Source organism: Notolabrus celidotus, chromosome 15 (assembly GCF_009762535.1).
Source record: "Notolabrus celidotus isolate fNotCel1 chromosome 15, fNotCel1.pri, whole genome shotgun sequence".
NCBI classification, from domain to species: Eukaryota; Metazoa; Chordata; class Actinopteri; order Labriformes; family Labridae; genus Notolabrus; species Notolabrus celidotus.
In genome coordinates this window covers 5,350,850-5,364,407 of record NC_048286.1, presented here as the reverse complement: position 1 = coordinate 5,364,407, position 13,558 = coordinate 5,350,850, and the positions used below count along the sequence as shown (strand labels likewise).

The window sequence follows — 13,558 nt, the reverse complement described above, 5'->3', positions numbered from 1 at the left end:
TAAAGAGGATGTACGCTGGTCTATCTTTCTGCTGAAATACACACCAAACAAACAATGGAATTAGTTACAGATGCATTTATTGACAGCACAAACAATCTCTGGTTGCTAAACTGGATTCAAGACAGTCAAAATATCTGAGTTTAAAGAATAAGGTGATCACTGGGAACCTTAAAGCTTAGCATCTCCTGAAAGTTCAGCTCGTGTGCTGCAGAAACTCAAATACGAGCAAGAAATGTGTAGTCAAAGTATCTCATTACACTTCACATTAGTCCAGAAATGAATCTTATTTGAAGCCTAAAATAAAGCCTGAATTGCTTGTAATGAGTAGAATTATCCACCAAAGCAGCAAGGATTTTTTTTTGTGTGTTGATTTAAGATGTTAAACTAATTTCAGAAAGTTATCAAGACATTTTTTTCTCATTACAAGTAATTCATGCCTCATTTTGAGCGTTCAATATCCTGTAATGAGATTTATTTCTGGACGTGTCAGGTGAATGTGACTTAAACAAGGTGTGATGGGATATTTTGACTGGAAATGAGGCAAACAGGCTGTTTAGATTTGAGTTTCTGCAGGTTGTGTGATTAAAACAAGAAAGCTGTGTTGTTCACAAACTCAAACTCAACTCATCCTGCTGTTTTCTCTGTGCAGCGTACGTTTGGTTCGCCTGCGACTTCGACTTCCAGTCGTTCTGCGGCTGGACCCGAGAGACGGGTATGGGGGCTGAGTGGCTCATCCAGACCAACGGGGCCCCCACCATCCACAGGGGACCCACCCTCGACCACACAGGTAGGCAGATGCTCGCTCACCTCCGTGTTGTAGGGTTGTTTTTGTTGCAGGTGCTCTGGGAGTGCTCTCTGCATCTCTCTTTGTTACTATGCGACTGTTGAAAGGCTGTCTGACCGTCTTATGTTAGAAGTGAGAGTATTTTTAACCACTGTAGGCTTTAAATAACAAGCCGTGCTGCTGGAAACACAACACTGACTTTTTTTACTTCCTAAAAAGAAACAAGACATTTCCTGCTCACCTCATTTCCACTCGGGATGAAGAAGTTAAAGTAGTGGTTGTTTTCTGAGTCTGGAGCGTGAACACAGAGCGAAGACAGATACAACTCTCCAGGCATAAACAGAGGAGATACGCATGTGATGTCCATCAGACTGGGCTGGGTACCAGAGCAAATACAGATAAATACTGAGTCCAGATTAAAATCAAGGACACCTGCAAACCATCATTTAACATCCCTTCCAGTAATAGAGTCTGGCTGAACTTTGAAACCACACTGTGTTTGCTTGGAGGGTTTCTATAACATTTTAATATCCTTTTATGAGTTTTTAATCTTTTATTTTCTGTTCCTTCATAATCAGAGAAGGTTTGACTTGGAGCACTATAACGAGTAATTGGAAGAATATTGTCTTCATATTAAAGAAATGGAGACTAAACCCACGTTACACCAATTTTAAAGTCTCAGCATTGGCTTCCAAAATCTTTAAGAATAGGTTTTAAAATTATTTTATTGGTTTTTAAATCTCTTAATGGTCTTACTCTTTCTTATGATCTGCTAGTCTCGCTTTTAACTGAGTTAAACTGGTTTGTTTTTTTACCGTATTTATTTATTTATTTATTATCTAGTTCAAATTTGAGTCACTTTTCATTTTATTTTATTTTATTTTATTTTATTTATTTTAAGTATAGCATCTTTTTTTTTTTTTTACTGGTTTAATATTTTAGTGTTTTATTATCTGAGAAATGTATTGTATTTATTTAAAGTTGTTTTTATGTGCAGCACTTTTTGTTACAATGTCATTGTATGAAAAGCGCTTTATAAATAAAGTCTGATCGATTGATTGATAAAACTGAGATAGGCTCAGGAGCTCAGACATCCAGGAGAGGCTCAAAGAAGAGCCACTGTTCCTCGGCCCCGTGGTTTGGGCATCTAGTCAGGATGCCTCCCAGACGTCTCCCTGGGGAGGGGTTTCGGGCATGTCCGTAAGGGAGGAGACCACAGGGCAGACCGAGGACACGCTGCCGAGATTATATCTCTCAGCTGGCATGGGAATGCCTCGGTATCCTCCCGGAGGAGCTGGTGGAAGTGACCGGGAAGAGGAGTGCCTGGGCTTCCCTGCTGAGACTGCGAGTCTCTGATAAGCAGAGGAAGATGGATGGATGGGTCAAACTGAGCTAACCGCACATGATTTGGGAAAATACAAGCAAAGACAACACAAGCTTGTCATTTCTTCTTCTTTTGAGATCAGTGAGGTAGATTCAGGGACAACCCTGGACCCTGAACGTCTCACTCCTAACGGGATAAATCACCACGAGAGATCAGTCCAGCACATACAGCACCGACCAATCAAGTGTCACGCAGAACACTTTAATTTTTTAAGATATTTATTTTTTTTAATTTGGAGCATTTTTTTGTCTTTACTGGATAGGACAGCTGGCAAGAGACAGGAAATGTGGGGCAGAGAGAGGGGAAGACATGCAACAAATGGTAGAGGCCAAGAGTCGAACCTGCGACCTCTGCGACAAGGACTATAGCCTCTGTATGAGAGATTTTCACTTTGCTTTTCAAACATTTCCTCCCACAACAGCTGCTGTTTCAATGCAAAACTATAAAAGCTGTTGTTGTGACTGACAGTAAGCCTACTTTATGTTTTTAAAATATCATTTCATGTCAAAATCGACTTTTTTACCCACGTCTGTTTGACTCTGCCAAGGCTGCAGCTGAAAGAATGAGGCTGGATTTAGCGTATCTTCTAAAGCATACGTCAAAGGAGGACGTTCATCTAATGTAAAACACAAATGGAGCAAAGCTTGCAAACAAGCTCGAGCTGCACTGATTTCACGCCTGTCACACATCACTCTCTGCAATCAAACGGCAAACTCATCGTCACACGGTCTGTTTGAGCTCGCAAGATTTACAGCTTCTCCTCCTGCTCCTCGTCATTGACATCAGTGTCCTGCAGAAGAACTGTGTTCACACTTTTGTCCTCACCAGCACCAGCAGCAGCAGCAGCAGCAGCAGCAGCATCATTTGCAGGCTCCAGAAGATATGAACTCAGGTCGGAGCTCAGACGCCATGTAGAAACAGTGTTCAGCTGCTGCATCTCAAACCATTGAAACATGAGCTGTCTGACTGCATTGTGACGAAGACTATAGCCTCTGTATATGGGGCGCGTGCTTAGACTGCAAGGCCAACGGCATCCAGCTTGGATTATGTGTTGAAAGTCGCCATCCTTATCTGATAAAAACAACCTACTGTCCATCAATCCATCCATCTTCCTCCGCTTATCCGGGCCCGGGTCGCGGGGCTAGTAGTCTCAGCAGGGAAGCCAAGACACTCCTCTCCCTGGCCACTTCCACCAGCTCTCCTGGGAGGATACCAAGACGTTCCCAGACCAGCTGAGAGATATATTCTCGGCAGCATGTCCTGGGTCTTCCCCGTGGCCTGCTCCCAGACTGACATGCCCGAAACACCTCTCCAGGAAGACGTCCGAGAGGCATCCTGACCAGATGCCCGAATCATCTGGATCCTCTCGATCCGGAGGAGCAGCGGCTCTACTTTGAGCCTCTCCCGGATGTCTGAGCTCCTGACCCTATCTCTAAGGCTGAGCCCAGACACCCTGAGGAGAAAGCTCATTTCGGCCGCTTGTAATTACGATCTTGTTCTTTCGGTCACTACCCACAGCTCGTGATCATAGGTGAGCGTTGGAACGTAGATTGACCGGTAAATTCAGAACTTTGTCTTCTGGCTCAGCTCTCTCTTCACCACGACAGACCGGTAAAGTGTCCGCATCACTGCAGACACTGCCCAGATCCATCTGTCAATCTCTCGTTCCCTCTTCCCATCACTCGTGAACAAGACCCCGAGATACTTAAACTCCTCCGCCTGGAGCAAAGACTCTCCTCCAACCCGGAGTGGGGAAGCCACTCTTTTCCAACTACAACCCACTGTATCTTCAATAAACTCGCCCCTGCAAGCAGACGTGCCCAAAGGTTAACTTATAAGTCATAAACTCAATGAAAAGAAGCAGCTTTTACGTAAAAGAGCTCCTGAAAACCGTGGCTTGATTCAGCTTTAGTTGAGGTTAGTGAGGCTGATGACACTTAACACTTTGTAGTCCAGACCTCAGGTTAAAGGCAGAGACCTGCACACATAAGTAGAGAGAAATCAATATGTAATCATAACATCATGATCTAACTGATGCCCATAAAAGTCCAACACAGTAGCTTCATGCACTAACACATCGAGTCATCATAACACCTCCGAACATCAGCAGCTCTGCAAAAGACAAAACAGAAATCAATATACGACCACGTCTAAATGTCGTGTATCAGCGCTGAGCAGAACTTGTCCGAGCTTTAATCCCTGCAGCACTGAAGGGAATAAACGGACAGCCTTGAAAAACTTGACTTCTGAAAGGATCCAGCTCTCAGATTTATCAGTCCGCCTCCGCTCTCCGGCCTCCTCTCTCCATTCAGACCTCCGTGATGGATGTCAGCGTAGCTCTGAAATGAATGGTTTCACCTTGATTTCTTGACTTAACCAGATCTGGGGTGAAAAATGAGAGTATCGTTGACGACAAGTCGCATCTCCTGATCGAGTCCTTTGAAACCTTGGGGAGTGACGCCTTGAGATTTGAAAGTCTTGCAACACAACAAAGATGTGTTTACAGTAAAATACAGTGATTTAGAAGCATCATAAACCCTTGAGAGTCCTTGATATGAATCATTTGAATACCTGTTTTTAAAATCAGACTTCACAGAATCATCACTTCAGGCTGTTTCTTCTCGCTCTTTAAGGTCTTGTTTTTGTATTCTGTCAAATCATGTATTCAAAGAGTCAACACATCCACCAACATGCTCTCAGAAGCCCTTAAATGCACCACACTGCCACTTCTTACCTTGTCTTTTGCTGCCCCCTGCAGGCGGACCGGGGAACTTCATCTACATGCAGCTGGGCGACCCAGACTCGCCGAGTAAAACAGGAGAAGACGACGATGAAATGGAGAAGGTGGCCAGCCTGGCCAGCCTGCCCATCACGGCTCCAGACGCCGACTTGTGCATGTCCTTCTGGTATCACATGTTCGGGGAGCACGCTGGAGCGCTGCACATCAAGCAGAGGAGGGAGGGGGAAGGGGGGCAGATCCTGTGGATGGTCAGCGGGCATCAGGGCAGCAGGTGGAGGGAGGGGAGAGTGATACTGCCACACTCCAGCGTCTCATATCAGGTAAACCACAGAGTATTTACTGTGAATTAGGAGTCATTTAAAATCTTTTTCTGTCTCTTTATGAGTTAAAAATGACTCAAAAATATTTTAGAGATGATCATTTTCAAACTTTCTTTACTAAACATTAAAGTTTAGTGTCATTAATTCTAAAGTTTATGTTAAATCACATTGAATTGCTCAGATAAAACCTCAAACTTACACACAACATGATCCACAGACATTAAAGCAAGATCAGGCTTCAGCCGATCCAGCTTTCTCCTATAGTCGATCATAACGTTGCTTCACGGGAATCACAAACCCTCACTGTTAAAGACTTATTGCTTGTTATTCGGGTGTGTCCTGCTCCTGGTGGCTCAACATGTGTTGAGATAGGCTGCAGCCTCCTGGACCCTGAGGAGGACCAGCTTGTTCTTAAAGATAAACTGTTCATTTCTGGATCAGTCCATGCAGGGTGAAAGTTAAGCTTCACTGAGGACAGTTTTTCTTTGTTACCTTGGAAGGAAACATCAGTCAGAAGATCTGTTTAGAAACATTAACATCTGTGGTTTATATACATATGTAAAATTAATATAAATCCCCTAGTTGCCATATTTTAAATGTATTTTGGGGTCTTTTAGTGTCTTTAAGTTTATCAGAGTGACTCTCAGAAGTGCTACTTTTTTTTATATACTTTATTGTGTCATTATAAATACATGAGATATATTTCTTACAGGTTCAAACCTTTTTCACACAACATTTTGTTGATATTTTGTGACCTCCACCCATACAAAATCAGAAAGCAAATTATATAAAAACACAAGATAGAAAGAAAAGGAAAAAAAGGGTATATAAAAATAATCAAAACTAAGATTTAGAAATACATAAATAAATGTATAAAAGACTTCTATATTTTCATATACTTATACAGGCACATAACATTACATTTATTCATATCCTGTCCTTGCTTTGAAAGACACCCATCTTTTTTCAAACAGCTTTTCATTTTTATTTATTCTATAAGTTACTTTTTCCCTCAAGTGAAAGTTCTCTACTGTTCCTAACCACTTGTATACATTTGGAGATTCCTTTTTTTTCCAGTTTCTTGTGATTTGCCGGAGTGCTGTTATTCTCAATATCCAGAAGAGCTAAACTCACTGTTTAGTCCTTTAGGACGTGCCCCTTGGTAGTGCTACTTTTAGTTCCCCTGCATGTATTTAAACATGTTCTTTTATTCGCAGGTGGTTGTGGAAGGTGTTGCAGACAGACGCAGTGCAGGTCACATAGCTGTGGACAACATCCAGATCCTGGATGGACTCAGTCCAGAGGACTGCAAAGGTCTGCTTCATAATATTAAGACTCACTTTTATATCTACAGAATGTTTTCTTGTCATTCTCTGACATTACAAATGAAAGTTTTGGTGTCACAGTCACTTTTTTTCTTTACATTTTTTTGGGATGGGCTCAATCTAATCTAACACAGCCTGTTTTTTTTACATCTGCAGATCCAGAAGCTCCTACGTCTCCTCCGACTGAGATTTTCATCCTACGTAAGTACAGAAACATGCTCACTGCAGATTTGTCATGAAATGATGAGACGGTCATTTTGGTTTTATAAACTGTTATTTTCAGAGAGACTGTTTGTTCCTCTACACGGACAAAATGACCTCAATGGTAGATCTGTTATTGTCTGGTCTTAAGCTGTGGTGTGTTCAAAAAAGTCTGAATTTGGACTGTCTTTTGTGTTGGAAGAGAGTCCACACTACACATTTACTGTAACCTCGGCTGTGTGAAACACAACTTGGTAAACATCCTGAAGTGTTGTATTGAGCTGCAGACACTCATGATAAATGTCATTTTCCTACTTGTAGCTAAACTTTAAGAATTCTAAGAAAACCTTTGAACTGATGTTAACTTCTCGTTTCTGAAGGACTTCCAGTATCCTTCTGTTTTTGTTCATGTGTTTCTCTGCCAGCTCAGGTCACCAATTTCTGTTTCAGAACAGCACCTGCTTTGCCCCAGTTTACAGAACATTAACAGAGTGAATAGCATGACTATGTTTGGTTTTTTTTGTTCTTTTTTGAGAGTGGGTGGCCCTTAATGTGATCATCTTTCTGCAGAAATGATCAGTGACTCAGTGTTGGCTGTCTTCATGTGAGCTTATGTCCATGCTAAGTTTGTTCTTTCATGGGGCATTCACTGAGGATCTGATATTTATGACTCTGCCACCACAAAAGACGTCATGCTGAGTTCAAAAACTAGACACCAAGCAACAAAGAAGCGTTGATGTCATCAGAGGGAAAAGTTTGTCCACCAGCTGTAGTTTATGTGAAAGCAGCAGCTTGGTTCTTAAAGCCTGAAAAGTCTCAGACATGTAACCATCATTCTCTCTATCTCCTCTCAGCGATGGATTCCCTCCCACGTGAGAACAGCGACCTCGGCGGTCCGGGTAACATGCTGAAGACCCTGGACCCCATCCTCATCACCATCATCGCCATGTCAGCGCTGGGCGTCTTCCTGGGCGCCATCTGCGGCGTGGTCCTGTACTGCGCCTGCTCGCAGGGCAGCATGACGGACAGGAACTTATCTGCCCTGGAGAACTATAACTTTGAGCTGGTGGACGGAGTGAAGCTAAAGAAGGACAAGATGAACGGACAGACTAACTACTCAGAGGCGTGAGGGCGGAGGCGGACACACGGAGCTGCGATGGCTCCGCATGGACACGTGACGCAGCCAATCAAATGGGGAGGAACACAGGGCTGAAGCCACCGATGGGACGGACGGCAGGGTGGGCTGATAGTGAGCCAATGTCATTTTTTTTCTCAGGAGCGGCAGTGAAAAGGACTGACCTGCAGGGGGCACTGTGTATAAAGAATCTGTACAGCAAAAAAAGAGAAGAAGAAGAAGAAGTAGAAGAAGAAGAAGAAGAAGAAGAAGAAAACTAAGGATTCTATTTGTTTTCGGTGTGCTTTGTTGATTTTATGTAATCACATGCTGGTGTTGAGACCAATTCAGATGAAAGTATCGTTTGTGAACTTTAACAGAAAGAACAGATTTGTTTATTTGTTTGTTTTTGTTGTTTTTGTCTGTTTTACAGATGTCATAGTTTTCATAGAAAGAGAAAGAGAGAGAGAACAGAGGTTGTGAAAATCGCTATTCTGATATCTGGCTCTTTAGCTGGCCACATGTCCCTGTGAGTGTGTATGTGGAAGTGTGTGTGTGTGTACAGGTGTCACATCCATATACATCTGCATTCAAGGTGTGTATGTATCATTCAGTCCGGCTGTAGGCGCATGTGTGTGTGTGTGTGTGTGTGTGTGTGTGTGTGTGTGTGTGTGTGTGGGTTTGTGTTACAGGTGTGATAATATGTGTATAAGAAGTGCAAGCATCTTTCTTTCAACGTGTGTGTGTTACAGGTGTGTGTGTGTGCGTGTGCGCGTGTGTGAAGGCGGGTACCATCGTGACCTGTGTCTAGTTCCGACAGTGCCTTTGTTTTCTCCGACTTTTCTGTTGCCTTCTTTTCTCATCGGCAGGTGTTTCGTCCAGGGTTCCTACACACACACACACACACACACACACACACACACACACACACAAACACACACACACACACACACACACACACACACACACACACACATACACACACACGAGGAAAAGTCTTGCGAGTCTTTTCTGCACTTTTCCCGAAGCTAAATTTCTTGTGAGCTTGTCGAGTATCGTGTCAAATATCAGATGTGTTGCTTTGGATGTGAAGATCCTCATGCCTTCATGACATTTGTACTGACTGACTTCAAATCCTTACTGAGCAGAGAACATGTTTTTAGAAAGCTCTGGAAAAACTACGGCATTTCAGAATGTGTAGGAGCCCTGAACGCCTCCTTTTCATGGCACATGACACATCCAACATATTGTACATAGGTTTTAATATATTTGAGCGCCCTTTTCTATATAATGAAAGACACCAGTGCGGCAGTATCCTTTCTATGTTTGCCCCAGACTCCAAAGTTCAGATCTGTACAGGAAGTGAGATTCAACCAACAGGCAGCCATGTTTGTGCTGCTTTTTCTACGTGATCCGGTCGCCATGTTGTCAATTATATCATTTGGCTTCTGTTTGTGCTCCGGGGACAGGAAGGAGTTTTCCAGAGAGTTTGGAGAATTGCATCATGGGAAGTGGATTTTTTTGTACAGGGTAAAACAGACAACCTCAGCAGCAGTCAAACGTCACGTCTCCTCAAAGGATGGATCGTCACTGGCACACGATTGACTGTGAAACCTGTGAGGGTGTCCAGCAGCTTGAAGGACTTCAGGTGTCAGAGAGGCTACACCTGTTCCTCTTTGGATCCGTTATGGAGCTGGACAGGCTCTGCTTGAAGACTTAACGACACTGCTGTACTCACTGTCAGTGTCTGACATGCGGACGACGGAATCTTTTATGGAGCATTGAAACCTCGACAGGTGACTTATTGAAGCTCAGTCCAGCTCTTGCCTCACATGTTATTTCCTCTAAGATACAAAAAAGGCTTGTGTTTTTATTTTTTTAACTATGAAACCTTAATTGGATTTTAGAAAAGGGTCATTTTCAGGTGTTGTTGCATTTTATCCCAGATTTAAAATCACTCTCTCACTCACAAACTGGCTGGTTCCTTTTGTTATTCTGGTTGAAGCTGAAAAACAAGCCTTATAAATAATGTACTTATTGTTCTGCTTTTGTAGCTAAATGTGTTGTGATTCTGGTCACTTGTTCTTAGCACTGTAAAGGTCGGAGGGTTGAGTCTGTGTACTCGTAGGTTTCATTGAACATCGCCGTCAACCTTCATACTAATGTTTTACGCTCAGTCTAGTAAAGGCAAGAGATTTCTTCACTGAATGTTCTTCACTGGCTGTATATAAAGATGGATGATCCTCCAGTTGTACAAAAGTGATGCCAAAATACCCCCTGTGACATCTGCGAGTGGAGCTAAAGCATTGACGACCCAAACACTTGATTAACCTTCGATAAAACAAAAGATCCCTCATTAGTCAACAGAGCTATCAATCATTTCATTACAGATGCAAATAACTAATTTAAATGAATTTCTCTTAAAGTTGTGTATTTTAATTTTCTGGTTTGACCTTTGAAGACAACTTGTATAACTATACTGCTGCCAGCCACTAGGGGGAGCTCTTAATCTTTTGGTACATGAGGCGTGCACTTAAATCAAGCAGCAACCTCCGGCCACGATATTTGAAGCCAATGCGGAAGCGTTAAAAACTGCAGTTCCTCGAGTGTCCACTTGAGGCTGGCCCCAAAAGTACTGGAAACCACATACACACCCATTCAAAAAAGCTGATCCTTACAGCAGATATAAACATGCTTACAGCCTGGTTCAAAAAATGTGTTTCATCTGAATAGCTAATTTCTCTATCGAGGAGTTACATTTTTCATTACACAGCAGTTTCAAAGATATTAAGATTACGAGTTTTTCTTTAGAAGAGGCATAACTGACTTGACTAACAGGCGGAAACACTGTAGCTGTTAGCGAAGAGACTCAAAGCCCGCCTCTTTACCTCATACTAGCTCGGCAGCAGCCAGGTTGAGGCATGAAGCCAATGCTAAAAAGCTGAAAACTGCAGTTCCTCAAGTGTCCACTAGAGGCTGGGTCCAAAAGCATCAGAAACCTCATACACACTAATTCAAAAAAGCAGATCTTTGCAGCAGAAATAAACATGTTTACAGCCTGGTACAAAAAAATAGACAGATCTGAAAGGCTAATTTTTCTTTCAGCACACACTTTTTTATAACTCGTTATTTTTGAAGGTATTAAACTTAAAAAGTTAAAAAAGTTTCGCCCAAATAAGGGCATGGCTGACTTGACTCACAGGCGGGCACCCTGTAGTTGTTAGGGAAAAGGCAAAAGGCCCGCCTCTTTAACTCACACTCGCTCCACAGAAGTTAGGTTGAGTTCAGCATTTCCAATATGGCTGCCACCAACGATTGGCTTCAAAACAGATGGGTGACGTCACTGATACTATGTCCATTTATTATACAGTCAGGACTTAAACCTCAAGGCCAGTCATCCATCTTTTTATACAGTCTGTTGTTGCAACCTGAGGAACAAGTCACGCATTTCTGGGCTACAAGGTTCTGGACATGCATCGCAAAAAGGACGTATGTCTGTTTTTGTTTTTCTAAAGTAACATATGCTGACCTATGCTTAAAAACACAATATACAACCACAGCGATGACAGCAAAGAGGATGCCTTTTGTTGCGTGTCAGGGGTTTAAATGGAAACATCAAATTTGGGACGGGAACATACCAGTTTAGATTTCAATATCAGTCTGTGTATTTATGTTTCAGACATTTTTAGACGTATCCCAGACAGGCCTAAGAAAATTGTGTTTCCTGTTGCTGCATGTGTCACTCAAGGTTCTTCTTTAAGCTGGGAGAGTACCTAGTCTGAAGCTGGAGCTAAAAAAAAAACTCTCTTCCCTATTCTTGCAGAGCAGACGTGGATAAAAGAGGAAAGGTCCTGTCAATGTTTGTAGAACAAAAGGAATTTTCAGTGCTGTAAGATAAATTTGCCCTTTTTTCACGTAGCACTCTGTGGCATCAATCAGTTTTTAAAAAGAATGTGAGGCCCTTTCCCAATCTGATCTTAATCTGGTTTCTGTTCTAATTTAGAGAACATCTCGATCACAATCAAAGTGCTCCGCTTGTTGAGATGTTCCTCTAAGCTCTTTAATAATCATGTTTTCGTGTGACCACACACAGTTATGGGTTCCTAAATGTACCCTCAGTCCGACAGAATGTGTCCCTCGTGTTTCAGACTGACGTGGACGAAGCTCCGCCCCCTTTAAACATGAAAGGATGCTGCAGCACTCGATGTGAAAACAAATGTTGCACTGATATATTTAAAAAAAATCTGTGTTTATGATGTTGATTTATGAAAAGAGGGGAAGACGAAGGGCGAGGAGGACAGTGTTATCGTTGCTTCTTTTTAACACAGTTTCAGATAACAATGTTATAATTCTGAAAAGTACAATTTACAGAGATGTTTTTCATTCTTGAAAAAGCTTATATGCGTCTCTTTGAAGCGTAACAACTTTATTTACTTGGTATGATATCACCTTGTGTTTTTTGTCACTGATGTATGTGCCATTGATTTATTTTTGTTTTCTTTGTATGAAAAGACAAATGTTTTATTTTCAGTACTGCTTCTGTAATTTTTGCTGTCTCAGATCTAGAAAAAAAAAACGAGAAAGGAAATAAGGACGTAAAAAAATGGACAAGCAGTGAGGCCTTAAGTGACTACAAGTATTGTTTGTACTTTGACTTTCTGGTCAGCACCCAGACTCATCCGTCTCTGTTGTCTCAGACTCTGATCATTGACTATTACATTCCAAAGAATTGGATCAAATAAATGTTTTAAGTAAAAGCTGCTCGGCTGTTTGATTTACGTGTCACGGAGATTAAAGGGTCAGTTCACCTCAGGAACACAAGAAAATCCAGGCAGCTCTGGATTCATATACCAACGTTTGTCAGGGAAGTTTCATTTTCTAAGAAACAGTCTCATTGTGAACAGCTGCTTCTTTGAATGACCCTCAAAGTGTGGGTCACTAAAATGTTGCTACTTCTATAATTTTAGTATTTTTTAATGGTATAAGCATCACAAGTGAAGCTGTAGTCCATGCCTTTTTTAATGTGGGTGCCGTTATCTCAGATGCCTCAAAACCATAGACTGTATAAAAACTGGACGTAGTATCCGTGACGTCACCCATCTGTTTCTGAAGCGCTGTTTTGAAGTCAATCTTCAGCAGCTGCCATATTGGAAATGCTGAACACAACCTAACTTTGTCCAAGCTAGTGTGAGGTAAAGAGCCGGACCTTTAGCCTTTTTGCTAACAGCTACAGGGTGCCGCCTGTCAATCAAATCAGCTGTGTTCCTATTTGTGCAAAATTTGTAAGTTTAATATCTTCGAAAATACTGAGTTATAAAAGAGTGTGTGCTGATAGAGAAATTAGCTATTCAGACCTAAAATGTTTTTTGAACCAGGCTGTAAACATGTTTATTTCTGCTGCAAAGATCGTCTTCTTTGATGGTTGTGTATGGGGTTTCCGGTGTTTCTACAGTCAGCCTCTAGTGGACGCTATATGAACTGCAGTTTTTAACACTTCCACATGGGCTTCATATTTTAAGACCAGAGGTTGCCGCTTGCTCAAAACCCATCCATCCATTTACTTCTGCTTTTCCAGGGTTGGATAAGCCAACTAGTCAATTTTACAGTCGGTCTACGTTCCAACCCTCACCTGTGGTCATGAGCTGTGGGTCCTGACTCAAGGAATGAGGTCAAGGATACAAGCGGCTGAA

General features: G+C 42.1%; 1 protein-coding gene across 1 annotated transcript in view; it reads left to right on the top strand.

Moving 5' to 3' along the window:
- Window positions 1-12,628, top strand: part of LOC117827217 (neuropilin-1a-like) — a 117,059-nt gene extending 104,431 nt beyond the window's left edge. Inside the window, exons 14-18 of the mRNA XM_034703744.1 lie at window positions 650-787; window positions 4,927-5,228; window positions 6,446-6,542; window positions 6,710-6,754; window positions 7,609-12,628. Coding sequence (XP_034559635.1) covers window positions 650-787; window positions 4,927-5,228; window positions 6,446-6,542; window positions 6,710-6,754; window positions 7,609-7,883 — 857 coding nt within the window. The 3' untranslated portion in view covers window positions 7,884-12,628. The remainder of the gene's footprint in view (window positions 1-649; window positions 788-4,926; window positions 5,229-6,445; window positions 6,543-6,709; window positions 6,755-7,608) is intronic.
- The last annotated feature ends 930 nt before the right edge of the window (window positions 12,629-13,558 follow it).